The sequence below is a fragment of the Chanodichthys erythropterus genome, chromosome 23 (assembly GCF_024489055.1).
Source record: "Chanodichthys erythropterus isolate Z2021 chromosome 23, ASM2448905v1, whole genome shotgun sequence".
NCBI classification, from domain to species: Eukaryota; Metazoa; Chordata; class Actinopteri; order Cypriniformes; family Xenocyprididae; genus Chanodichthys; species Chanodichthys erythropterus.
The window spans coordinates 8,082,501-8,107,390 of record NC_090243.1 but is presented as its reverse complement, the minus strand read 5'-3'; the positions used below and the strand labels follow the sequence as shown (position 1 = coordinate 8,107,390).

The 24,890-nt window shown below is 36.5% G+C and overlaps 3 protein-coding genes across 4 annotated transcripts; 1 reads left to right on the top strand and 2 right to left on the bottom strand.

Moving 5' to 3' along the window:
• Positions 1-60: 60 nt before the first annotated feature.
• On the bottom strand, positions 61-2,953 carry gtf3ab (general transcription factor IIIA, b). Of its 2 annotated transcripts, none has more exons than XM_067378268.1 (9): positions 2,799-2,953; positions 2,556-2,650; positions 1,403-1,499; positions 1,222-1,310; positions 1,063-1,136; positions 877-960; positions 574-806; positions 440-493; positions 61-357 (listed from the first exon to the last, which is right to left on the bottom strand). In XM_067378268.1, exons 1-9 carry the CDS (start codon positions 2,913-2,915, stop codon positions 226-228), a joined length of 975 nt encoding a protein of 324 aa, XP_067234369.1. In that variant the 5' UTR covers positions 2,916-2,953; the 3' UTR covers positions 61-225. The 2 variants fall into 2 exon arrangements, with proteins under 2 accessions (XP_067234369.1, XP_067234370.1); XM_067378269.1 differs by having other exon boundaries at positions 2,556-2,647.
• A 7,760-nt stretch (positions 2,954-10,713) lies between these two features.
• On the bottom strand, positions 10,714-13,140 carry rpl21 (ribosomal protein L21). Its single transcript, XM_067378094.1, has 6 exons — positions 13,077-13,140; positions 12,312-12,390; positions 12,151-12,212; positions 11,957-12,069; positions 11,137-11,287; positions 10,714-10,837 (listed from the first exon to the last, which is right to left on the bottom strand). Exons 2-6 carry the CDS (start codon positions 12,376-12,378, stop codon positions 10,748-10,750), a joined length of 483 nt encoding a protein of 160 aa, XP_067234195.1. The 5' UTR covers positions 12,379-12,390; positions 13,077-13,140; the 3' UTR covers positions 10,714-10,747.
• A 1,038-nt stretch (positions 13,141-14,178) lies between these two features.
• On the top strand, positions 14,179-22,484 carry usp12a (ubiquitin specific peptidase 12a). The gene is made up of 9 exons (XM_067377650.1): positions 14,179-14,275; positions 15,623-15,703; positions 15,800-16,013; positions 18,693-18,925; positions 19,049-19,125; positions 19,217-19,300; positions 19,423-19,620; positions 19,845-19,923; positions 21,269-22,484. Exons 1-9 carry the CDS (start codon positions 14,228-14,230, stop codon positions 21,368-21,370), a joined length of 1,116 nt encoding a protein of 371 aa, XP_067233751.1. The 5' UTR covers positions 14,179-14,227; the 3' UTR covers positions 21,371-22,484.
• Positions 22,485-24,890: the final 2,406 nt, after the last annotated feature.

The following is a 24,890-nucleotide window of genomic DNA, read 5'->3' as shown; positions in this document are numbered from 1 at the left end:
AACCAATTGACTACATAAGCAATCTTTTTGAAAGTCAACATGAGCAGAGACTGTTCCTCTTCCACCATCATGAACTTTATTCACCACAAAACAAAAGTTGCAGCAGTGATCATTTATTTCACAAATGAATCTAAACTGAAAACATCAGGTCTGTATAAACTGAACAAAACTTAGAAATTAAAGGAAACTATGGGACAAAAGGGGATTGTTCCATGAAAAAGAAAGTTAAGGCAATGGCTTCTTTGATCCAGTCTTGTTCAATGACACATTTTTCAGATGCTCAGATAGTTTAGCTGCATCTGACAGTTTAGTTTTGGATGGAGTAGTCTTGCGTTTGCGCTGCTTGACTTTTGGCTTCTGTAAGAAGATCATATTCAGATGAGCATCTCAGATGTGTCTCACATGCATACAATTGGTGCATTGCTACATATCAGTTTACCTGCAGTTTTGACTTCTGAGGGTTATGGGCTACGGAATGCCTCTTCAGGCTTTCCTGTAAAAATATAAAATATATAATATAATTAATAAAAATAAAGTTTAAAATATTCAGCCATAATGAAGGGAAATGCTGACCTGCATAGCAAAGGCTTTTCCACAGCCTGCAAAAGAGCAGGTGAAGTCACGCTTTCCCTCATGGAAGACCAGAATGTGGTTCTGGAGGTTAAAGTTTTTGGTATAGCTCTTTTGACACCCCTCTCTAGAGCACTTAAACATGCGCCGCTCCCCAGAGTGAACAGATTGTTTGTGCTTCTGCAAAAACCAGGCATTGTGGAAGATCTTCTTGCATTGATCACATGGCAGGGTTTCTGTAAACAAGAGAAAATTAAAGCACAGAACTGCAAAGTCACTTTGATTAATCAAATTGAATGCATGTACCTCTGTGTGCAGTCTTTTTGTGCTTTTGATATGCCGACCAAGTTTTTCCTTTGAAGTTGCAGTACTCCTCACCACATAGGTAAACTTGAATTTATGAAGGAATAAATAAAGTTAGATAAGAAAAAAAATAAATAAATTGATTGTTTGAAAGTCAGAAGGTTTTTGCCAGAGATTTAGGCACATTACCTTCATGTACCTTCCCATGTCGTTTTAGAGCTTTAGATGAAACAAATTTGTCGTTGCATCCCTCAAAGTCACATCTGTCAGAATGAGAATGAGTAACTGGGTCACAATGAAGGGGGGAGAAAAAAGGTATACATAGTGGGATCTTAAAGCAACACTCACTCAAAGGGCAACTCATTTGTGTGCTCACACATGTGAATCTTCAGTTGCTTTTTCTTACGAAATTCCTTTCCACAGCCTTCATGGTTGCACTACAAAATATTGTCAAAACACCAAGTAAACATATGAAATAAGATTAAATAAAAAAAAAAAAAAAAAAAAATCAAATCACTAGATTACTCACCACATAATACCTCTCTTTGTGATGGTGAACATGAGCAACGTGGTTCTTCAAGCTGCCAGGCGTGGAGAACGCATCCGAACACCCACTGACTGAGCACCTTTACCAGTTTTGATCAGCAAAAGTGTGCACAAAAGGGGCATAGTAAGGTTATTCTGGGACTGCATATACATACTCAGTGAGCAGCCCACCTAGACAGCCTTTGAGACAACATGGGGGGGGGTTGAAGAGTCATTCGTTCGGTTGAATCCGTTGCGTAAATGATTCAATGATGAAGCAGCAAAACAAAACATGGTTCCGTGAGGCCTGCATAGGGAGCAATGGACACTTCCCCTCTCAATATCCATAAAAAAGGTACTAAACATATTTAAATCGGTTTATGTGAGTACAGTGGTTCAATAATAATAATAATAATAATAATAATAATAATAATAATAATAATAATATAAAAGTGACGAGAATATTTTTGGTGCACCAAAAAACACAAAAACAACAACTTTAGTGATGGCCGATTTCAAAACACTGCTTCAGGAACGTTCAGGATGCATCTGAGCACAATGAATCAGTGTCGAATCTGCTGTTCGGAGCGCAAAAATCACGTGACTTCAGCCGTTGGTAGTTTAACACGCGATCTGAATCATGATTCCATACACTGATTAATTTATGCGCCGAATCTTCCTGAAGCATTGTTTTGAAATCGGCCATCACTAAATAAGTCGTTATTTTGGCGCACCAAAAATATTCTCGTCACTTTATAATATTAATATTGAACCGCTGTACTCACATGAACTGATTTAAATAGGTTTTTAGTACCTTTATGGATCTTGAGAGATGAAGTGTCATTGCTCCATATGGAGGCCTCACGGAGCCATCGGATTTCAACTAAAATATCTTAATTCGTGTTCCAAAGATTAACGAAGGTTTTAGGGGTGTGGAACGGCAGGAGGATAAGTAGGTAATAAGTGACTGAATTTTCATTTTTGGGTGAACTAACCTTCACATAACCTGCAGAAATGGTTACTGAACGAGACTTTAGTGAACGGTTACCAGTAGGAATTTACACCAGTACAAAATTGTTGGTTTAAAAGTGAAAAGTACATAACTCGAGATAATATGCAAACTCTTCAAGTAAACAAATGATTAGATGTGGACTCACAGGTAGGGTTTCTCCCCACTGTGGCTCAGCTGATGGCGGGTGAGCTGGTATCGGGTACAAAAGCTCTTCTCGCAGTTTCCACAAGCAAAGGGCTTCTGGTGAACAGTAAATAAAATAATGACTTTTTAAATAAAAAATTAAAAATAAAATAAATTTAGACCCACTAAGTAGCTACTAATACGAACGCTAGAGAACCATCTAAAGTCTAAATAAGATTAAGTCATTGATTGTGGTGTCACTCACCAGTCCCGTGTGTCTGCAGTAATGCGCTTCCAACTTCCACAGCTTTGAAAACGTCGATTTACAGTCAGCGAAAGAACAAATGAAATGTTTATTCGGGTGTTGGATTCTTTCACCCATTCTAGTCGATTATAAACTGCTGTTGTCAGATGGTGGCAGGTCGGTCTTGGCCCACAACAAAAGAACTTCATTGAGCTACGTTTTATTGTGAGTGGAACATACCAACTGAGTCCATTGAAAACTGCAACAAAATAGAAAATGGCGTTAAATTATCATGTATCCTCTTAGCTGTCATATTATTGTTATTATGTATTGTTTAGCAGAATAATAATGAAAGATACTGTACGAATTATTCTATGCTTTGACTCATTAATGGTGGTTCCCACAACTAGATATGGCTTGTTCCTGATTTGAATACATCTACCTGTATACGTCACATGATTGGCACATGACGTCGCGTAGTTACTGCTCTCATTGGTTGTTTTTCATTTTTGTTATAATTGAGAACAATACCAATTGTACATTAAACAATTTCTAAAAGATAGAAAATCAGAGGAATATAGCTAGAAAACAAAATCTAAATAAATATTAATTTTATGGTTTACATGTTTTATTTTCAAACATTTCTCATTGCGTTATTAGTAATTTGCTTGTAACAGTTGTCATAGCAAAATCTAATGATGTGAATTTGACAGAATATGTTTTCTATTTCCCATCTGATTAGTTTTCACAAATGAACCACCATCACATGTTTAAAATGTTTATTTTCCATGGTGATTCACACGTGGTATAACACCTGATAAACACTAAGCAACTGTTCACCTTCGCAGAGCTGTGATCGGGACTGAAGGTCTTTAGAATTGTCTGACAGAGATTTATGTGGATATTAAACCGTCAAGTGGCTCCATTCAAGTCTGTGTATGAATGAGTCTGGGGTGTTTAAAAGACTGCCTGGCTCCATCCATCATACACACACATGGAAATTATTGCCCTAATTGTGGTTTATCAGCCACCAAGAACGCCCGCTGATATGTATGATTTACTGCAGTCATGATTGCTCCTGTGTCTCAAGGTGATCATGTTTTATTTCAAAGTGCTGCACACTGTAAACTATTTCTCATTTCCTGCTTGCTGCACTTTACCTGAAGGCAAAGGGGATTTGTTTTTCTCTTTCTCCAGCTTGGAATAACCTGATCCAGAAAATAGTTATTCACAACGGACCTCACATTAAAATGATTCACAAATAAACAACCAAAATCTATCAATGATATTATAAATAGTTCACAGTGAACAGCTTTTAACCCTTATAACATCAAGTTCAGCGGACATTCCTGCCCTGTGGTCAACGTCATGCCTCTTCCTTCACATCATCCGGTCTTGCAGTGTCCCAACCCTCCCATGTTTGGGACTGATCAATAAAGCTGTCTCTATATCTCAATGGCCATGATCTGTCCTGATAAGCACCAGCAAGCAAAAAGACAAACACCAGCTCACGCCCAAAATGGTGTGTTGAGAGTCATGCCTTCAGTCTCCCATCTGAGCAAATCTTCCCAATTTCAAAACCTTTAGGAGGTTTCAAAAAGAGTCAGAGACTGTGGTGGGAGAAGACAATATGATGTCTAGTTGTATTATCTCCATATGCCATGTTTGCTTGTCTCCCTGGTTGAGAGAGGAAAGTTAATGTTTAACATGGGCAGTCGATATGGCTGCCGCGCTGCTTGATGGCCTAAATCTCTGAGTGTCAAACAGGTATGATTAAGGACCTCAGGACCTGCCTCTGCCATCCCTTTTTCCTTTTTACCTCTCCTCTGTTTACTCTGTTTAATTCAATCTATGAGTCAGAGCCTTGCCGCAGAAGCTACTTTGAAAATGTAGCTTGTCAAGCTACACTACAAACTACTGTACAAATAAATACATTGAAGTTACAGTGAATTGCTGTTCATTTATATGAACTATCTGAAGGAACCAATTCACTAGAGTGAGTTAAACTACCCAATGTTATGAGAGAGAGGACCGTCTGAATGAGCTTCAATAGCATGAATGAACCGATTCACTAGAATAAATTGCACTACAACATTAAAGGATTAGTTCACTTAAAAATGAAAATTACCTCAAAATTTACTCACCCTCAAGCCATCCCAGGTGTATATAATGGCAGTGAGCGATACCAACGTGTATGAAGCTCAAGAAAGTGCATCCATCCATTATAAACATACTCCACACGGCTCCAGGGGGATAATAAAGACCTTCTGAAGCAATGCATTTGTGCAAGTTATAATGTAAAATATCTATCTTCTACTAGTCAATCTTCCGTATTCAACTTACGAAGAAAGCGTAACGCCTCTTGCAGTTCAAAACGCTTACGCAACATCCTACGCCTTCCATATTCAACTTACAAAACAAGCGTAACTGATGTAGCTTTTTTTTATAAGTTGAATACGAAAGATGGACTGGCGGAAGCTATATGTTTTATTTTATAACCTGTTAAATATGGATATTTTTCACATACAAATTCATCGCTTTGCTTCAAAGTGGAGTACATTTATGATGGATGGATGAACTTTCTCAAGCTTCAAACTCATTGGTCCCGTTCACTGCCATTAAAAAGCTTGGATACGTCAGGATATTTAGTAGCTTAATATAACTCAGATTCTGTTTATCAGAAAGAAGAAAGTCATATACACCTAGGATGGCTTGAGGGTGAGTAAATCTGGGGGTAATTTTCATTTTAAAATCCTTTAAATGTGATAGAGACGACCATCCAAAACAAACCAGTATACAAAAATGAATTGGACTATCCAACATTACATAAAAGAGTGGACTGTCCAAATGAACAGATTCACTAGAATGAAATGGACTATCCAGCTTTACGTATGGCAGAGAGGACTGTTTAGGATAAAGCAATTCACTAGAATTAATCAGACTTTCCAACATAAGGTATGATCGAGAGGACCGTGTGGCTATATGAAAGAGAACTGGTTAAAGGAACACTCCACTTTTTTTGAAAATAGACTCATTTTCCAACTCCCCTAGTTTGAGTTTTACTGTTTTCGAATCCATTCAGCCGATCTCCGGGTCTGGCGGTACCACTTTTAGCATAGCTTAGCATAGTTCATTGAATCTGATTAGACCGTTAGCATCGCGCTCAAAAATGACCAAAGAGTTAAAACTTGACTCTTCTGTAGTTACATTGTGTACTAAGACTGATGGAAAATGAAAAGTTGTGATTTTCTAGGCTGATATGGCTAGGAACTATACTCTCATTCAGGCGTAATAATCAAGGAACTTTGCTGCCGTTCCATGGCTGCAGCAGAAGCAATGATATTACGCACCGCCTGTGAGCCCCTGCTTGCACAGGGAACGTGCCTTGCAACCATGGAGATGTTTGTGAGAGACGCTGCGTAATATCATTGCGCCTGCTGCAGCCATGATACGGCAGCAAAGTTCCTTGATTATTACGCCTGAATGAGAGTATAGTTCCTAGCCATATTGGCCTAGAAAATCGCAACTTTTCATTTTCCGTCGGTCTTAGTACACGATGTAACTACAGAAGAGTCAAGTTTTAAATAGGAAAAATATCGAAACTCTTTGGTCATTTTTGAGCGAGATGCTAACGGTCTAATCAGATTCAATGAACTATGCCAAGCTATGCTAAAAGTGGTACCGCCAGAACCGGAGATCGGCTGAATGGATTCGAAAACGGTAAAACTCAACTGTTTAACTCTAGGGGAGTTGGAAAATGAGTCTATTTTCAAAAAAAGTGGAGTGTTCCTGAACTAGTTTCCCAGCCTGGCCATCTAAAAAAGTGTCCAAAACCCCTCTAAAGCTAACCTGACAAGGCTGGAAGCCAGCCAGCTTAGGCTGGTTTTAGCTGTTTTTCAGCAGGGATGACGGACTATTTATGTTAAAATGCTAGTATAAACTAGAACAAATTAGACTTTCCAGCGATTTGGAGTTTTGTACACTCAAAAACAGTAAAAACACACAGAGTTACATAAGGTACATACACTAAATACACATAAAATATTGTGGTAATGTTGGCCTGTCTTTAATAAATCAGTCTGTCTTGATATTTAAAGTGTTACAGTCAGTGTTGTTGATTTAATGCATGCGATATAAACTGAACAGTGTAAAGTTGGGGCTCCCCTCATCCCAGGGTCCCAAGCTACATTTTACACCTTACTCCCAAGCCCCAAACTCTAAATAATTCATTTTAGTTGTTAGGTTATTAACAACGTCATGGGAAAAATAGACACTCAATATCTTAAAGATAGTGACGCAGTCTTATTGCCATAGTCAGTGTTAATTGATTACTAAGGGAAATTCCTCCGCCATTCTCGCACTTTCGACATCTTCATAGTGATCAATACCAGGGCAGCATGTCACTTGTTGATTGATACTATTGATTATGACCTCTGCAAGACCTCATCACCTTTATCCACATCCTTACAAATATCTAACACCAGCACGATAGCAGAGGGAACAGGGCCAACGGATAGGCACAGCATACAATGAGGTTATCTAGTCGTCCTCACATTCTCACAGTCATGCTATGACCTCTCAGCGTGCCATCCTAATACTGTGGCTAATTCCCAGACCTGTGTGTCCTCTGAGGACACAATGAATAGACCATGCCAAAAAAAGGAATAAGGTCAGATTCAGCAGCTAAATCTAAATCAAGCACTTCAACTGTAATGCAGAAGTGCTGCGTACATGTCATAAAATAAAAGTGCAGTGAAGGACGTGCATGTGAGAACATCGTGGAATTAATGCGGTTTCTCATACGCACCCACACAGCTGCTGTGTATCTCAGTAACTGACCCTAATTGAAGCAAATATTGGGTGAAGTACTGAGGTGGGATGAGATAACATATTTGTCAGATATGCAGTCAGGCATTCAGCCACTCTGATTACACAGCACAAGTCAAGATAGAAAGAGGTGGTCCTCGCTTACACACCAAATCACACAAAGAACACCACACACACACACACACACACACACACACAAACAAAAGGCCCAGAACAGTAGATATATTAGTGTACATACTTCACTAAGCAGACAAATGTATCAGCAAATTTGGATATTTAGTGGTGAGCATGTTTTGTGATTTGGTCATAATTTGACTCATTACTTAACTTGAAACTTTGAATGGAATTAGGAGAGACAATTTGAAAAGGCCTCAGTTTCTAGCTGTTTTCATATTAGTTAGTCTGCTATTTTATTGTAATTTTTGAATAATTACAGTACTTCCTTTTGTGAATAATATTTTATCAATCTATCGTAACTGTATTTATATATATATTGGGCTTGGTGCATGAATATCATCACAACATGGCTTTTCTTCCATTATCAACAAGTTTTCGTCAGTTACAAATATTCACCATTAAGAAAATACAGGGAGATTTGTCTGAAATTTAAACTTTCAGCTGATGTGCGCAAAAAATAGGCTATAATACAAAATATCATATTGGTAATAATCAGTTCTGGGTAGATTACTTGCAAACCATCCATTTTAATCCTCTTACAAATACAAATAACATGAAAATTAAAAAAGTAATCTATTACATTACACATTTTAGGTAATATAATCGGATTACTTTTGGATTACTCTTTGCTATAACAAAGAGACATACATTAAACATATGTCATGCTTTCTCAAAAATTTCTCAATTTTGCATGTAATTATAGCCAGCTGACACTGTTCTTGTGTGTGAAAACTGGAAGATAAGTAGTAAAAAAGCAATAGGCTTTAAAAAAAAAAAGGAATAAATAAAAAAAATAAAATTTGTGAGAATTAGTGAATTATGAATAATTTACTGCCATTTTGTGAATATTAAGTATATATAATCAATAAATAAGTAAATGTACTCTGATTATGAGTATTTTAAATGTAATATAATCTATTTATAAGTATTTAATTTTAGGAATCTGATTATGTAATCCAGATTACATATAGTTAATACCCAGCACTGGCAATAATCTTGCCTGCCTGATCAATGCATTTTGATGCCAACAAAGCTCTTTAATACATTTTTAATACACAGTCATGATCTGTGCTGCAAAAGTAAGCAATACTGGTCATGAGTCTAATAAATAGACTAGATGTGCAAGGATTCAGTTTTTAGCACACCAACTCAAAGATCTTTTCAGTTGAACAGGGTTTTATTCTGTCAAGGCAATGACTAATGCTGCCTTCTAGTGACAGCTCATGTGAACTACCATATAGACATAAGCACAAAACCATCTGTTTTGCAAGTAAAATATTTAAATATATTTTTGATTCATGTGGAAATAATTTACTTAAGATAATATTCTACCACTTTGTATTGAATTGAATTACATGAGGTGTATAATCACCTAAAGAGATCAGAATAACTATACTAAAAAGACATATTTTTGTTCCTGTTTTAATCCACCAGTTAAATTGTTATTGCATAATAATTTCAACCACCTTTCTAGGTTATCAAAACTGCACCTGCAGGTAAGAGCAGTTATGTGGACCAAAGAACAATAGAACATTTGACAAATGAAGGACAAATGAAATGAAAAGAATTTAAAAAATGTAACCTTCCTACAATCACAGTCAAGTTCTTTTTAACAGATTGGACATGAAATGATGAGGATTGAAGATCTGGCTGTTCTATCAAAGTGAGCAATTCAACATAAGGACAGCTGCAACATTGATAAGAAGTATAGTGATTTTGCTGAAGTTGCAGGCATCTTCTAGACAGCATTTTTCTCCTTTCTGTAATTTGATGATTTTAGGCTGTACGAGAGAGCAGCTAAAAGGAGAAAAGGCCAAAGTAGTATCACATCTGGATCTTGCTATAATCCATGACATCTTTTTTGTGATTGGATGAAAGCTGGGAACTTTAGACCAAGTTTTTGGCCACTTCATGCTGTCTTAAACATAAAGGTTTTGATCAATAGCAAAGCCATGAGACCCTTATATCAGTAGCGGTACCTCTGATATGTTTCACTTGAAATGGGCCTTGCAACAGAAGGGCCAACAAATGAATTGGCCCCCAAAATTCAAGATATATGGGGTAAAAATGTCCTTGTATGAGTTCTTTTTAATATTTATAACAGTGCCGTTTTCCTGAATATCAGCACAATTGCAAATGTGATAGCCTAATGATTTCATACCACAGCTCAATAAACAAGTTGTTAATGTTAGGTGACTTTCATTTTAGACTTAGAACATTGACTATTTTTACTCTATTTCACAAATGAAAAAAAGTTTCAAACAAATCCAGAGCCATTGCATGTGTCCAAGCCACACAGTGATGTTTCGATAACTGAATGAAACAAAGTTTTGAACAAATCGCTTGAAAAATGGGAGGCCTCCAACGGTTTCTTTGAAATGGGCCTCAATTGCAAAGGCCGCCTCGGTCTAATATAGGAATATCCTTGAACAGAACCTGCTATAGCTTGTCACATTTTGTAATAAGGAATCTTTCTGGAAAATATAAAGGCTTTGCTTATATATGTAAGTTACATGCAAACCTGACCAGCAAATTTATGAAAATTTAATATGCTTTTACATTCTTGACTGCGCTGTTAGCTTGTAAGTTAAATACTGAAATAACTAAATATATGAATCCCTTTTAATTGTATTTTTCTTATTGTTAAGATGATGCAAATTGATAGTGACAAAAGTTGTCACTGGGACAGTAACCTTCCAAAAGGTACATCTTTGTACCTTATTTACCTCTAAACGCTTCATATTAGCATCTTAAAAAACAAAAAACAAAATATTTGTACCTTTTCAAAGGGTACCACCCAACTGACAGCTTTTTTTGAGAGTATGGTAAGTCACTATCAATTTGCATCTTTTACATCAATAGATTTGCCCTTATAATAAGAAATACAATTAAAAAGGTTAAATGGTTAAATAAAGAGTTATAACAAGATGTATGTGGTACAAAGGTCTTTATTTTGGTCAGCAGACTTATGCCATGAACTCGTAGGGGATGGGCTCTAGGACCTGAGGCTCGTTGTTCTTGGTGCTGACAAAGTGTGCTGGCCGTGGAGCAGCAGGCTGAAAACAAGATAAAGACACATCAACACCACAAACAAACAACGAACATTAGCCAGAGCTGTTATAATGTTGTGTTATACACTTATTTTAACTAATCATGTAAATTTAATTAAATGGCATTTTAATTTTACTTCAAATAACCAACTCCAAAATTCAAATACATTGTCCTTATCACAATGTCCTTATCCTAATGTTTACGACAGGGAGTTCCATGAAATGTATAGTTTCACTGTGTAAACATTTACAAGTCAAAACGTTCCATTTCCAAGACAATTAAAATAATCCAAGGTCTCTCATACCTGGCGTTTAAGCTCAATCCAGGTGCCCTGCTTCTTGGCCTCCAATTTCTTCTTCTCGTTCTCCTTAACGCGCTGCAGGAAGCTGTCTCTGCTCTTTGAGTGCTTAATGTGCTCGATGCGCACATTAATTCTCTTAGCCAGGATCTTGCCCCTAGAAGTAAAAGCAATAATTGGTCACTTAAACATCAATTATTGTTGTGCATTTACAAGCTTTATCAAAGAGAGGCATGTTTCCATATTGACAATCTGGAAAAGGCATTAATGTGCCAGTCCAGGGTGCATATGGAGGACTGCTCTTCCCCACATGAATGACCACACAGGACACTGGACGGCCCTTATGGCAAAGTGAATCTGGGGCATTACACATTAATAACCTTCACTGATATGGATGAGTTCAAAACGTGTTTGCTCAATATTTTGAAAACAGTACTCGAGTATTGTGTGTGATGTGATTTTACCTATATATATATATATGTATATATAAAAATTTTTACTAACAATCATAATTCTGGTTTACTGTCATATGTATTCACGAGAGATACACTAGCATTATATGGACTCACAGACTTTCATTATTTTCCTAAAAAGCTGTAGTTGTGTTTATCTAAAGATACTAAGTCATATACATTGAGGATGCCATGAGGGTGAGTAAAGCAGAATTTTAATTTTTGGGTAAACTATCCCTTTAACATGATGCAAAAGTGGCGTCAAAAGCATTATCTGTAGAAACACTAACCAGGTGGTTTCTGTACTTGTCTGATTTATTTAACTTGTTAACTAACTTAACATCTAAATGTGTCATGTTCAGGGCAGTACTTACTTGACTTGCTTGTTGACAATGATGCCTACAGCATGCTGTGTAACATTATAAACACGTCCTGTTTTTCCATGGTAGCATTTATGAGGCATGCCCTTCTGGATGGTTCCTGTGCCCTGGATTAAAAGATGGTTTTCTTATAAATTGTCTTAAATCTTGACAACAAAGTACATTAAAACATCTTTAATAAAACCTACCTTGATGTCTACAATATCACCCTTTTTGTAGATGCGCATGTAGGTGGACAGAGGGATTGGACCTGTTGTGGAGTAAAAAGCAATGTCAGATCTAAAAAGTCTTATAACAGGTTTAAATGCTAAAGTAAAGTACAAACTAAATACAAAAATAGTCAACTCACCATGCTTGCGGAAGGGCCTGGCAAACATATACCTGGTCCCCCTCCTCTTGCCTCTGGTGTTTGTCATGATGCCTGATTACTGGGTGCAAAAGAAGAAAAAATAAAGTTAGAAAAATAGTTTATAGAAAAAGAAAAAAAAGTTCTCAAACACTCTCATTGTACTAGACTAAATACCAAACTAACGTTACAATACTAGAGAAAATACTTAATATCACATTTTATTTGCAGCCTTTGGCCATCACTGACTGTACAATATAACTGTAACATGGTAGCATGTTTATATAGCTTTAACAATGCATTTATATTAATAACGATTAACAACAAATCATTAAAGGCAGTTCAATTATAACTATGAACACATTAAGACAGTCTTTTTGACAATATGTTGTTACAGCTCAATTAACTTTAGCTCATGACAAAGAAATACATTGCCAATAAGGACCCAAACTGATGTGACATCTTTCAACTGTCTTAAGTATTTATACATGTTTGTAATACATATATATCAAGTGGAAATGTTTCTACACGTCTTTATTTTTATATCCATGACTCTCGCAGAGCCTTTACACGCATGGCCCACATGGAACGGACACGCTCCAGCTTGGCTCTGTATTTTACTCTTTACGGCATCCAACAACGTACATGCGGACTTAATTTCGATGCCATGCTAAGTAAGGTATTTTTTAGAAGCTTTGTGTTGCAATTTTGCTCAGAGAGAACTATGTAATTAAGGATTTAATACATAATGTCTGGAGCACATCTTACCCCCGGTTGCTCGCAAGATGGCGGGTACGGCGGAAAGAGAATGAAGGGGTCCTATGGTTCTTCCTTCAAAGCACGAATAGGAAGTCTACTCATTTGCCTGAGTAAAAGTATCAGAGCTGTTGCTCCATGGGCAGTGATGTCATCGCCATACAAAAACCTTTTTTTTTATTTTTACTCCTTGCGAGAGCATTGCATATATATATATATATATATATATATATATATATATATATATATATATATATATATATATATATATATATATATATATATATATATATATATATATATATATATATATATATATATATATATATATATATATATATATATATATATATATATATATATATATATATATATATATATATATATATATATATATATATATATATATATATATATATATATATATATATATATGTATGTATATATATTTTTTTTTTCAAAGAATCGTGTGGATTTATTTTATTTATACTTTTTTTAAAATAAAAATGTAATAAATGTAATAAAAGTTATGCCTTAAATGAACATTATTTTCGAAAAATCACACAAACACACAGCCATTTAATTTAAATATTTTAAATAAGAAGTAAATAAAAATACAACGAATTAAACTAAATCCTGACATAAATTAGCATTTAAAAAAACACCAATAGTCGTCAAGCTCTTTAAGTGTAGATTTAATTTAATTGTTTTATATATTTTTTTAATTTTAATTAGAAATATAATAAATTAAATTAATTAAATTAAATCCTGACTTTCGAAAATCACAGCCCAAGCTCTCTGCTGAAATGAATATACTCTCAAATAAACAACATAATGTTCATAAATGTCTTTATGAGTTCATTAATATCATTCATATGTTTTATTTATTTTTCTATTGTATATTGCACTTATTACTTTATTAAAATGACTGGCATATATTATTTATTTTTATATCATATTTTATTGTATTCTCTTTTATGCCACTGTTTTTATTGTGTACGGTACTAATGCTTTGGCCATATTAAAATGATTTAAATAATATTCTTCATTCTGCTCGGGCACTAAGACCCCGCGAAATTCCCTCTGGCAGGAACGCAGTCTGTCCTCACGGGGACTCCTTTTCGCCTCCGCGCGGTGATTGGGTGGAAGATGGCGCTGGGCGAATGGAAATCCTAATGACAGTTTCCAAATTTGCCTCTTTTTGTACCATGGTGAGTAAATATCACTTCAGTCACGGATAACTGGATATCAGCACACGCATGATATTGTAATGGGTCGCGTGCTACATTAGTTCAGTCAATCTGACTCCTTGGGTTGCCAGTTTTCCTCTGCTGCAGTTGCGAGCTGTCTTTTTCCGTCTGTGTGCCTGCTATGAAATTTGCCTTGGGCCTAAATTATCACTGTTATCGGGTAGAAATGCGAAACGACCGTACTGTCTTTGTAACACAACGTTAAGCCTTTAAATTCGCCCGTCCTTATAGGATTTGCTGAAGGCAGCAAAGCAGAGATCTGCTAACTGCTGAGCTGAAGTGTCATTCAGTGCGGGTTATGATCGCGAGATGTGCTTAATAAGCGCGAGACAGTGACATCTAAATAATCTCCGATTGTTATTTATGTGTAATAAAAGAGTACAAGCATTCACGTAAGCGTTGTGTTGCAAACGTGAGCATCACGGTGATGTAAAATGCGTTGAGTGTACCTGTGCTTCAGTGCTAAGCTGTTGCCAGTGCGGTCACATCGTGATTTCATGGTCCCATCCCCTCTCTGCTTCTCCGTACCCAGTATGTGCCTCCATATCTTATTTGCTTTATCTGCGTTTTGATTGTTAATTCCATTTTTTCCATGGCAGTTGAAGTTTTTAAATGTAAAAATCACGGCAGTGAAATGCTAATGGCTGCTAATGTAATTTTTCCCTTTAAAATGTGCCGTATATTTTTGTATTAGGGTTGTTTTTATGTTCACATTTACGTGTTTTTTGTGGTATTGCAATTCAAAAACATTAATTCAGAATAAAAATCATTAAATCAGATCAAAAGTGGCTCACTTGTATGAAATTTACAATGATAAATATAGTTTCCGCCACAATATCAGTTACTACAATTATAGTTAATACTGCTAAACCACAATAGGTTAAAGGTGCCCTAGAACCAGTTTTACAAGATGTAATATAAGTCTAAGGTGTCCCCTGAATGTGTCTGTGAAGTTTCAGCTCAAAATACCCCATAGATTTTTTTAAATTAATTTTTTTAACTGCCTATTTTGGGGCATCATTAACTATGCACCGATTCAGTGCGCGTCCCCTTTAAATCGCGCTGAAACTCAATGTATGTCTTTTCCATGTACTGAACTCTTGTTATTCAATTATGCCAAGGTAAATTAAATTTTTGATTCTAGGGCACCTTTAATAGTATCTCCTTCTAAAAATTGCACATTTGTTTGTCGTTTTATTTATTTTTTAAAGAAAGTGGTGTGTAATATAAACGAAACAATAACTGTATGTGGTAGAAAAAGGGATTCTCTATCCAGTGGTAATCAACTGTTCACCTGTTCCGTTTCAGGGCGCCAATGCCTCCGCTTTGGAGAAAGAGATTGGCTCGGAGCAGTTCCCTGTCAACGAGCATTACTTCGGATTGGTTAACGTAAGCAGAAGCGTTCCCTGCTGTCTACCATTGTCTCCTCCATGTTTATTGTCATGCTCTGGAATCAGTGTGTGTTCTGTGTGTTTCGATCCACAGTTTGGAAACACCTGCTACTGTAACTCTGTGCTCCAGGCTCTGTACTTCTGCCGGCCGTTCCGGGAGAAGATCCTTGCGTACAGGAGCCAGCCGCGCCGCAAGGAGAACCTGCTCACCTGCTTGGCTGACCTGTTCCACAGTATAGCCAACCAGAAGAGGAAAGTTGGTGTGATACCCCCGAAAAAGTTCATTACTCGACTGCGGAAAGAGAATGGTAAGACGAGCAGGAAGGGATTGTATTAAAATTCAGTTTAATGTTCTCAGCTACTTCTCGGTTTCAGTATGGATGCTAGTTCTAGGTAAGAACAATTGAAGAGGTAAAGCACAAGAAGTTGTTCTTATGATGCATTCAAGTCTAAGCCAGCTAAACCAGCACAAATAAACATTTTTTCCTGTTGTACGAGTACAGCTGCATCACCTTTAACCTAATATATATAACATATATATTATGTAATGTACACATTTTTTTGCATGGTATTTAACAAAAAAATAATGAATCTAACTGTAAAATAGTTACTTATATGCTCTGTCATACACAAAACGGTAATAATTTACAATAAGGTCCCATTAGTTATGGCATGTCATAACCACGTTTTGAACCTCGATTTCTGGTTTTATTTTGTAGAAACCATGGACACGCCAAAGATGCTTTAATATATTATGTGTTTTATTAGACAAGAAAACAACTGTTTGGATACATTTATAGACCGAAAACTAATCATTGTTATCAGTCGTTCTTATTGTTTGAATCTTGATTTTCTGAGAGTACCATGTTTTTACCATGCCTCAGAGAAAAACAATATTTTATCAAGTGGCTAACATAGCATAATCAGATGCAGCTTTATTTTTAGTAACAGTAATACAGCATTTTCTCTGTCATACAATATGTTTTCAAATTAACTGCATGCCATTTAACAACACAAGCCACCCAGCGTTTATTAATGATATTTTAATATCGATCTAGCTTACTGCAGTTTGCAACAAGTGTCTCACAGCAGCCACCGAGTGAATGCACAGAGTCACGTTATAACATCATTTTCAACACACTTAAAACATATCTAATATGGTAAAACAGTGCTGCGTTACCCCACATACACTTGACCAGAAGAAGCGGAAGCAGCAACTGTGGCATAATAAAAGTCTCATTGCTCTTGATCCCTGTGTCATGCTCGTCTCTCATTAGCAATTGCTCCAGCGGCCTTATTCCGCTCCCACAGCACACGGCCCTTCTCTGCTTCATACTGTGGTAACATTAATAATTTCATCCATGAACATGATTTCTGCCCGAGTCCCATCCTGATTCTTTTCCACCAGCTGTGAGGTGAAAACTACATCTCCCATGATTCCGTGCTCAATCTCGCCGTCATCAAGCTACACCTTTGTTTTGAATAGGCGACCTCTAGTGGCAAAAACTACATATTGTGCCTTTAATTTTAGCGAATGCATTAAAGGTTATAAAGAGGATCTTTTCGTCGACTGAGAAACCAAAGACTGTTAGTGAGTTTTTGAAATGAGCGCATGCGTAAGAACAACCCCCCCTCCTTTCGAGGGAACGCCTCCCAAAACTCGTGCACGAGTATTGGAACACGAGTGTTTACCACCGGCATTCGCTGTGTCATGTTAGTGGATTCATTATGTCGGACTTACCACAGGTAACTCATAATCTGCAGTTGTTACTCCTGTCTCCTGACAAAAACATTGCATGCGGTGCCTGTGGAGTGTGGAAAGTTACTGGAGCGCGCAGCGATTGGCTGATGTTTTTAAGGCCCTACCTCGTGCACAGATATTAATATTATTCCTTTCAGTGCACCTAATAAATAATCTTTTATCAGTTAGTAAAGACAGTTTCAAGTAATATTGCAAAAATGTATAAAACAAAACATCCTCTTTAGCACCCTTAACTAACATGAACTAACAAGAAGCAATTCCTTTGTTACAGTATTTATTAACCTTTGTTAAAGGGTTAGTTGACCAAAAAATGAAAATTATCCCATAATTTACTCGCCCTCATGACATGCTAGGTGTATATGACTCTCTTCTTTCAGCCAAACACAATCAGAGTGAATGTGTTATAAAAAATATCCTGGTTCTTCCAAGCTTTATAATGGGAGTGAATGGTATCCTAGATTCTGATGCCCAAAAAAGCGCATCCATCCATCATAAAAGTAATCCATACGGCTCCAAGAGGTTAATAAAGACCTTCTGAAGTGAAGCGATGTGTTTTTGCAAGAAAAATATCAATATTTATAACTTTATAAACTGTAATCACTAGCATCCAGCAATGGCTGTCTGCACGTTCGTGAGAGAGTCGAGTTCCAGCAGAAGGGTGCCCTTTGACCCGACATATGATGTAGGATGTATGACGTAGGCGTAGCGTAAGCTTAGGTGAGAATAAGATAGAGCAAAACAAAATGTCGGTCACGAATTAGAAATTTTAAAGAAAAATGTCAGAGGATTTCAATTTAAGAGGAGCTACATCATACGTCGGGTAACTAAATAATAAACTAGCCTGGTAAATGTTTAATAAAGTTTTCCATTGTTAATTCATTTTAACTAATGTTAACAAATGGAACATTATTGTAAGTGTTACCACAAAACTAAAATTTTTTGAAATAGCAATATCATCGTAAAACCATCTATTTCAGAGTTGTTTTCCACCATCTTTGTTGTGAACAACCGCATTCAACGTAACATCTTGGGTCATTGACGTGCATGTAACATAATTATGATATTTCTGATTTGAAGTTTTGAGGACCACAATAATCTAGATGAAGTGAGTGAAATTAGAAACATTTTAAGTGTTTTTTTATTGGCCAGAGAAATGCATTTGATTCTTAAGACACGATTCCTTGTGCTATTTTATGCAGCATTCTTTCTCTCTGTCACCCCACAGAACTGTTTGATAACTACATGCAACAAGATGCACATGAGTTTCTCAACTACCTGCTGAACACTATAGCAGACCTGCTACAAGAAGAGCGTAAGCAAGACAAGCAGAATGGCAAACTGGCCAATGGCACACTTGACTCCCAGAACAATAACAGCACCCCGCCCTCCTCCACCTGGGTTCATGAAATCTTCCAGGGCACGTTGACAAACGAGACACGATGCCTCACCTGCGAGACGGTAATTGCACCTCACGTAACTTAACCGGATACTGTCCAATAAGACAGTATCCTGAGGATTCTGCTGACTGTGATTGGCTGTGCTTTTATCTGAGGTGGGTCTTTGTACTTTGCTCTTTCACAGATAAGCAGTAAAGATGAGGATTTCTTGGATTTGTCAGTGGACGTGGAGCAGAACACTTCGATCACACACTGTCTCAGGTCTGAAAGCACACTCACACTTGAACCCAATGCAAACATGAATATGCATCCATTTTAATAAGCTATTCTTTTTCTTACTGGCCCCATACAGAGGTTTCAGTAATACAGAGACCTTGTGCAGTGAGTATAAATATTACTGTGAGGAATGCAGAAGTAAACAGGAGGCACACAAAAGGTGAGCATGCATTCATTCCTGTCAGCTGCTTCCTGATTTTTGTTTACTGCATATATATATATATATATATATATCTGTACTGAAAATACTCGATACATGAATATGTCTGTGTTTGACTCTAGAATGCGGGTTAAGAAACTTCCCATGATCCTCGCCTTGCACTTGAAGAGATTTAAATACATGGAGCAGCTGCAGCGCTACACTAAGCTAAGCTACCGCGTGGTCTTCCCTCTGGAGCTCCGCCTCTTTAACACCTCTGGCGATGCCACCAATCCCGAGAGGCTTTACGACCTGGTCGCTGTGGTGGTGCATTGTGGCAGGTGAGTTGGTACAGATATTGATGGAAACCAGGAAGCTAGAATGGACTTTCAGACCTTTTATAAATGCGCTTTTCTTCCTCTTATGTTGAACGATTTCACAATACTTGCTTGTGTGAACAGAATCTCTTCATGGAAGCTTTTTGAAATTTGTCCATGCAAAAAAGGAGAAGTGTCTTGATTTGCTTCCTTGAGTTGCTTATTTGTATGTATGTGTTCTTTTACAGCGGTCCAAACCGAGGACACTACATCGCAATTGTAAAGAGTCATGATTTCTGGCTACTGTTTGATGACGACATCGTAGAGGTTAGCTGCCATCCGTCATGTATAATAGCATCAGTCATTCACTGGGATTTAGGTTTCCCACAGTTATGGAAAACCTGTAAATATTAGGGAATTTTAAAATGATGATTTGCAGGACTGGCAAATTAAAATATATTTAAAATATTAAGATATTGGATGAATAAAATAATAAATAAAAAATAAATAATAGTTAAATTTTTATACTATAAGTTTTTATAGTGACATATCATATATGTGGATATACATGTGGAAAAATACATGAAAGAAACATGTATAGTTATAATCTTAAATTTTTTTAATAAATAATAATGTTAAAAAGTAAATCAAACCATATAAATATTTTATAATGAATATGTGTGTAATATATATATATATATATATATATATATATATATATATATATATATATATATATATATATATATATATACACACACACAGTACAGTCCAAAAGTTTGGAACCAGTAAGATTTTTAATGTTTTTAAAAGAAGTTTCATCTGCTCACCAAGGCTACATTTATTTAATTAAAAATACAGTAAAAACAGTAATATTGTGAAATATTATTACAATTTAAAATAACTGTTTTCTATTTGAATATATTTGACAAAGTAATTTATTCCTGTGATGCAAAGCTGAATTTTCAGCATCATTACTCCAGTCTTCAGTGTCACATGATCCTTCAGAAATCATTCTAATATGCTGATCTGCTGCTCAAGAAACATTATATATATATATGATATGATATAAACATTGATATGTTTATTTATTATCTCCTATAAAAATAATAAATAAATAAACAATAAAAAGAATGTTTTTTATAGTGTTTGTGTGTGCATATACTGTGTATATATATATATATATATATATATATATTAGTTATAGCCATATTTAGCTCTAAAATATTTCAGAAACTAGAAATTGCTCTCTGGGATTGCAATCATGAAATCGTAATTAATATAAAAAATGTAAAGGTTAAAAAGAGTTAAAAAGTCGATTAAATTAGCATTTTCATAGTGATTTTTTTTCTGGTTATGCTTATCACTAAAATATTTCATAAGCTAGAAATTGCTGTCTGGGAGTGCAATCATAAAATCATAATTAATATTAAAAATAAAGGAAAAAAGTCGATTAAATCAGCATTTTTATAATGAATTTTTTCTCTGGTTATGCTTAGCACTAAAATATTTCATAAGATAGAACTCTGTGGGAGTGCAATCTTATAAAATCATTTAAATTATTATTTTGTTTATTTATTTATTTTTACAATTGTCAAGAAAAATTCCAATCTTGATGATTGTAATATGATCTTTCTGCATTTGTTAAAAAATGTTTTGTTTCTCCCTTTAGAAAATCGATGCCCAGGCGATTGAAGAATTCTATGGATTAACCTCTGAAATTTCCAAGAACTCTGAGTCCGGGTACATCCTGTTTTACCAGTCCAGAGACTGAGAGAGGCCCGAGCGGCGTCCCCTTACGGACACCTGTGCAGAAGGCGTGCCTGTATGCAGAACCCTGCTCCATCCCACCTGTGCAGGTTCTCACTGCAGCGGCGCCTCACACACACACACACACACACACACCCCACCCCACCCGTCCAAGCCCTCCCTCGCCAGTCTCCACGCAGCAGTAACGTTGGACGCGATGCAGTCGCAAGGCCTTTTGAACGTCGTTTGTCAGTTGTATTTACGTTTTAGGAGCGTTTCATCACTCGTGTTCAGTCCTTTACTGTGGAGAGAATGTGTTTAATGTCACAGACTGTATGATATGACGGGGATTTGCATTCAACTTTCATGCTGCGACCTTTTGATTCCTGTGGCTGTGAGGAGGCTGAAGACTTGTGCATGGGGAAAGCGGGTGTGTTTATTATAATGGCGGGGAGGGTCTAGACGCTCCGGATATGGGGCATTTCGGGTTATGTATTTCTACCTTGTACAGAGTGATATTTGTATAAATAATATGAGAATTATAATAATATTACTGATATAGCCAAAAAATGAGAATAGAACCATAAAAGATGTATAACACTATGGTGCACTTTTGATACAGTTTTGTAGATGTTGGAAGGTTAATGTGAGGGTTTGCTTGAGACGGCCTGTTGTGAAATTATCATTTTCTGTTTTAAAGAAAAAGAAATAAAAGTGTATACACCAAGATAGGATGTATGCATGTAAGCATGTAAATACCAGCTATCACCAGCCTACTGCGATTTGATTGGACCCCTGTACATACAACCAAGCCTTGCCCTGTGCTGATGACTCATTCTTGGTCACTGTGGCCCCTCAGTGGCCGGTCCAGATTACTGCAAGATGGAGAACTGCACAGCATCATTCCTTTTTTTGTTTCTCATTCTAGCTGGAAAGGTTGTGTGTTGTTTTGCAATGATTTGGTCCATTTGCTATGCTTAAAATGAGGTAGATGCTTAACTCTTTTAAATTTGCATGAAGCATTACATATATTTATTAGTTCTTAAAGGGATAGTTCATCCAAAAAAGAAAATTTGGTCATCATTTACTCACCCTCATGTTGTTCCAAATCTGTATGAGATTCTTGAACACGAAATAAGATATTTTGAAGAATGTCGGTAACCTTACTGTTGATGGCACCCATTGACTTACATAATATTTTTTTTCCTACTATGGAAGTCAGTGGGTGCTATCAACAGTCAAGTGACCCACATTCTTCAAAATATCTTTTTTTGAGTTCAACAGATGAAAGAAACTTGTACTGGTTTGGAACCACTTGAGGGTAATTAATGACGACAACATTTTTTGGGGTTAAAGGGTTAGTTCACCCAAAAATGTATTATTTATTTAATTTATTATTCACCCTCATGTCGTTCCACACCGGTAAGACCTTCGTTCATCTTCGGAACACAAATTAAGATATTTTTGAAGAAATCTGAGAGTTTTTTTTTTTTTTTAATCTCCCATAGAAAGCAACGAAATTACTACATTCAAGTTCCAGAGAAGTAGTAACAAAATCGTTAAAATAGTCCATGTGACTACAGTGGTTCAACCTTAATGTTATGAAGTGACGAGAATACTTTTTATGTGCAAAAAAAAAAAAAAAAAAAAAAAAACGACTTTATTCAACTATTTTTCCTCTTCCCTGACAGTCTCCTATGCAGTTGACGCAGTGCACTCAGTGCAGAGCTTCCATGTTTACGGCTCATTATTGGCCGGCTCTTGTGTCAGCATCATGCATGCGTCATGGTGATCACGTGAACAGTGTTGGCCAATACTGAGCCAGCATTTGGACGTAAATACGGAAGCTCTGCATGGAGTTCACTGCGTCAACTGCATAGGAGACTGACAGGGAAGAGAAAAAATTGTTGAATAAAGTCGTTATTTTGTTTTGTTTCTGCACACAAAAAGTATATTCATCACTTCATAACATTAAGGTTGAACCACTATAGTCACATGGACAATTTTAACAATGTCTTCTCTGGACTTTGAATGTGGTCATTTCGTTACTTTCTATGGGATATAAAAAAAACCTCTCGGATTTCAGCAAAAATGTCTTAATTTGTGTTCCGAAGACGAACAAAGGTCTTATGTGTTTGGAACGTCATGTGGGTGAGTAATTAATGACAGAAATTTCATTTTTGGGTGAACTAACCCTTAAACTATCCCTTTAACAGCAATTCTCAAATCTGTCTCCTTTGGGGCCTATACTGAGCCTAGTTTAAGTCTGTGAAGGATTTTATCAGACAATTGTCACTGACTGTGCAGTTTAGTCTATGAGGAGGTGTGAGCCTGTCTGAAATAGTGCAGACTGACGCCTGTTTCACACATAATCCGTCTGCAGTGCATGTGCGGTCCGTATGCAGTGCGTATGTGTTGCTGAAGCAGGAAGCGGCCATTGTGCTTTCACACAGCACACGTTTGCAGTGCGTAAAGTTATATTCATTACGCTTATATATTGACAGTTGCTGGAGTAGTTTAGTACACGTAAACATGACACAAAGATTTGAAAACTTACTGTCGACACCAACAGTCAACGAAACTGCTTCCCAAGCCTTTTCCTTCGCATTCAAATATTTATACAATACATTCTGCGGGTCACACAGAATTTTATGTTTTTCCACCTCAACGATGAGACGAGTGTCATCCATGTCACCTTGTTTTTGAATAGGTTGGTTTAGGTCCGCCTGTCACGTACTTGGGTAAAGTTGGTTTTATATTCGCACATTCGGACTTCTGATAAATTCAGACTTTCCAATAAATGTGCAATAAATTAAATGTTTGCGAATTTTAAGCAGCGACATGATATTGACAACCAACGATTGTCAACTTACAACATTTTTTCACAGTCGATCAAAATAGTCAAGTATTGTTTTAATGGCATATTTACTTGTGAATGTCCACTGAATGTCCAATGTAGTGTGATTAACAAGGCTACTGAATACGGATGTCCGAATGTGTGAATATAAAACCAACTTTACCCAAGTCACGTCATTGCCTGCTGGGATGCGAGTTTCCCTCCAACGATGGGGAAAAACATATCTGATCGCATTATGCAAGTAAACACTGTTCATTTTTTTAAAAATAAAATTGTTTTGAAATGATACAACTGAACTGTGTATCCAACAATCCATGTTCAATTGAAATGTTTCCTTTTGGCATGAATATAGCTTGTTGCTGGCATGGCGTTAAATCAAAAAAAAAAAAAAAAATCCTTTATGTAATGTACTAAATATACAAAGTAGTTTAAATGTGCATAAATTCTTTTTTTTTTTACAATTTCAGGTCAATCCATGTTCATTTTGCCCACACACAATCTGCTGTGCTGCACTTGCAGTACAGCAAAAATAGACTCGGTACGTAAACGATCGCTGCACTGCTGCAGACGCACCGCTCCTGGAACGCAATGACGGACCGCAACCGCGTGCAGTGTGAACGCTCTAATACGTTAACATGGGTGCGTAAAAAAATACGCAACGCATACGCACTGCAGACGGATAATGTGT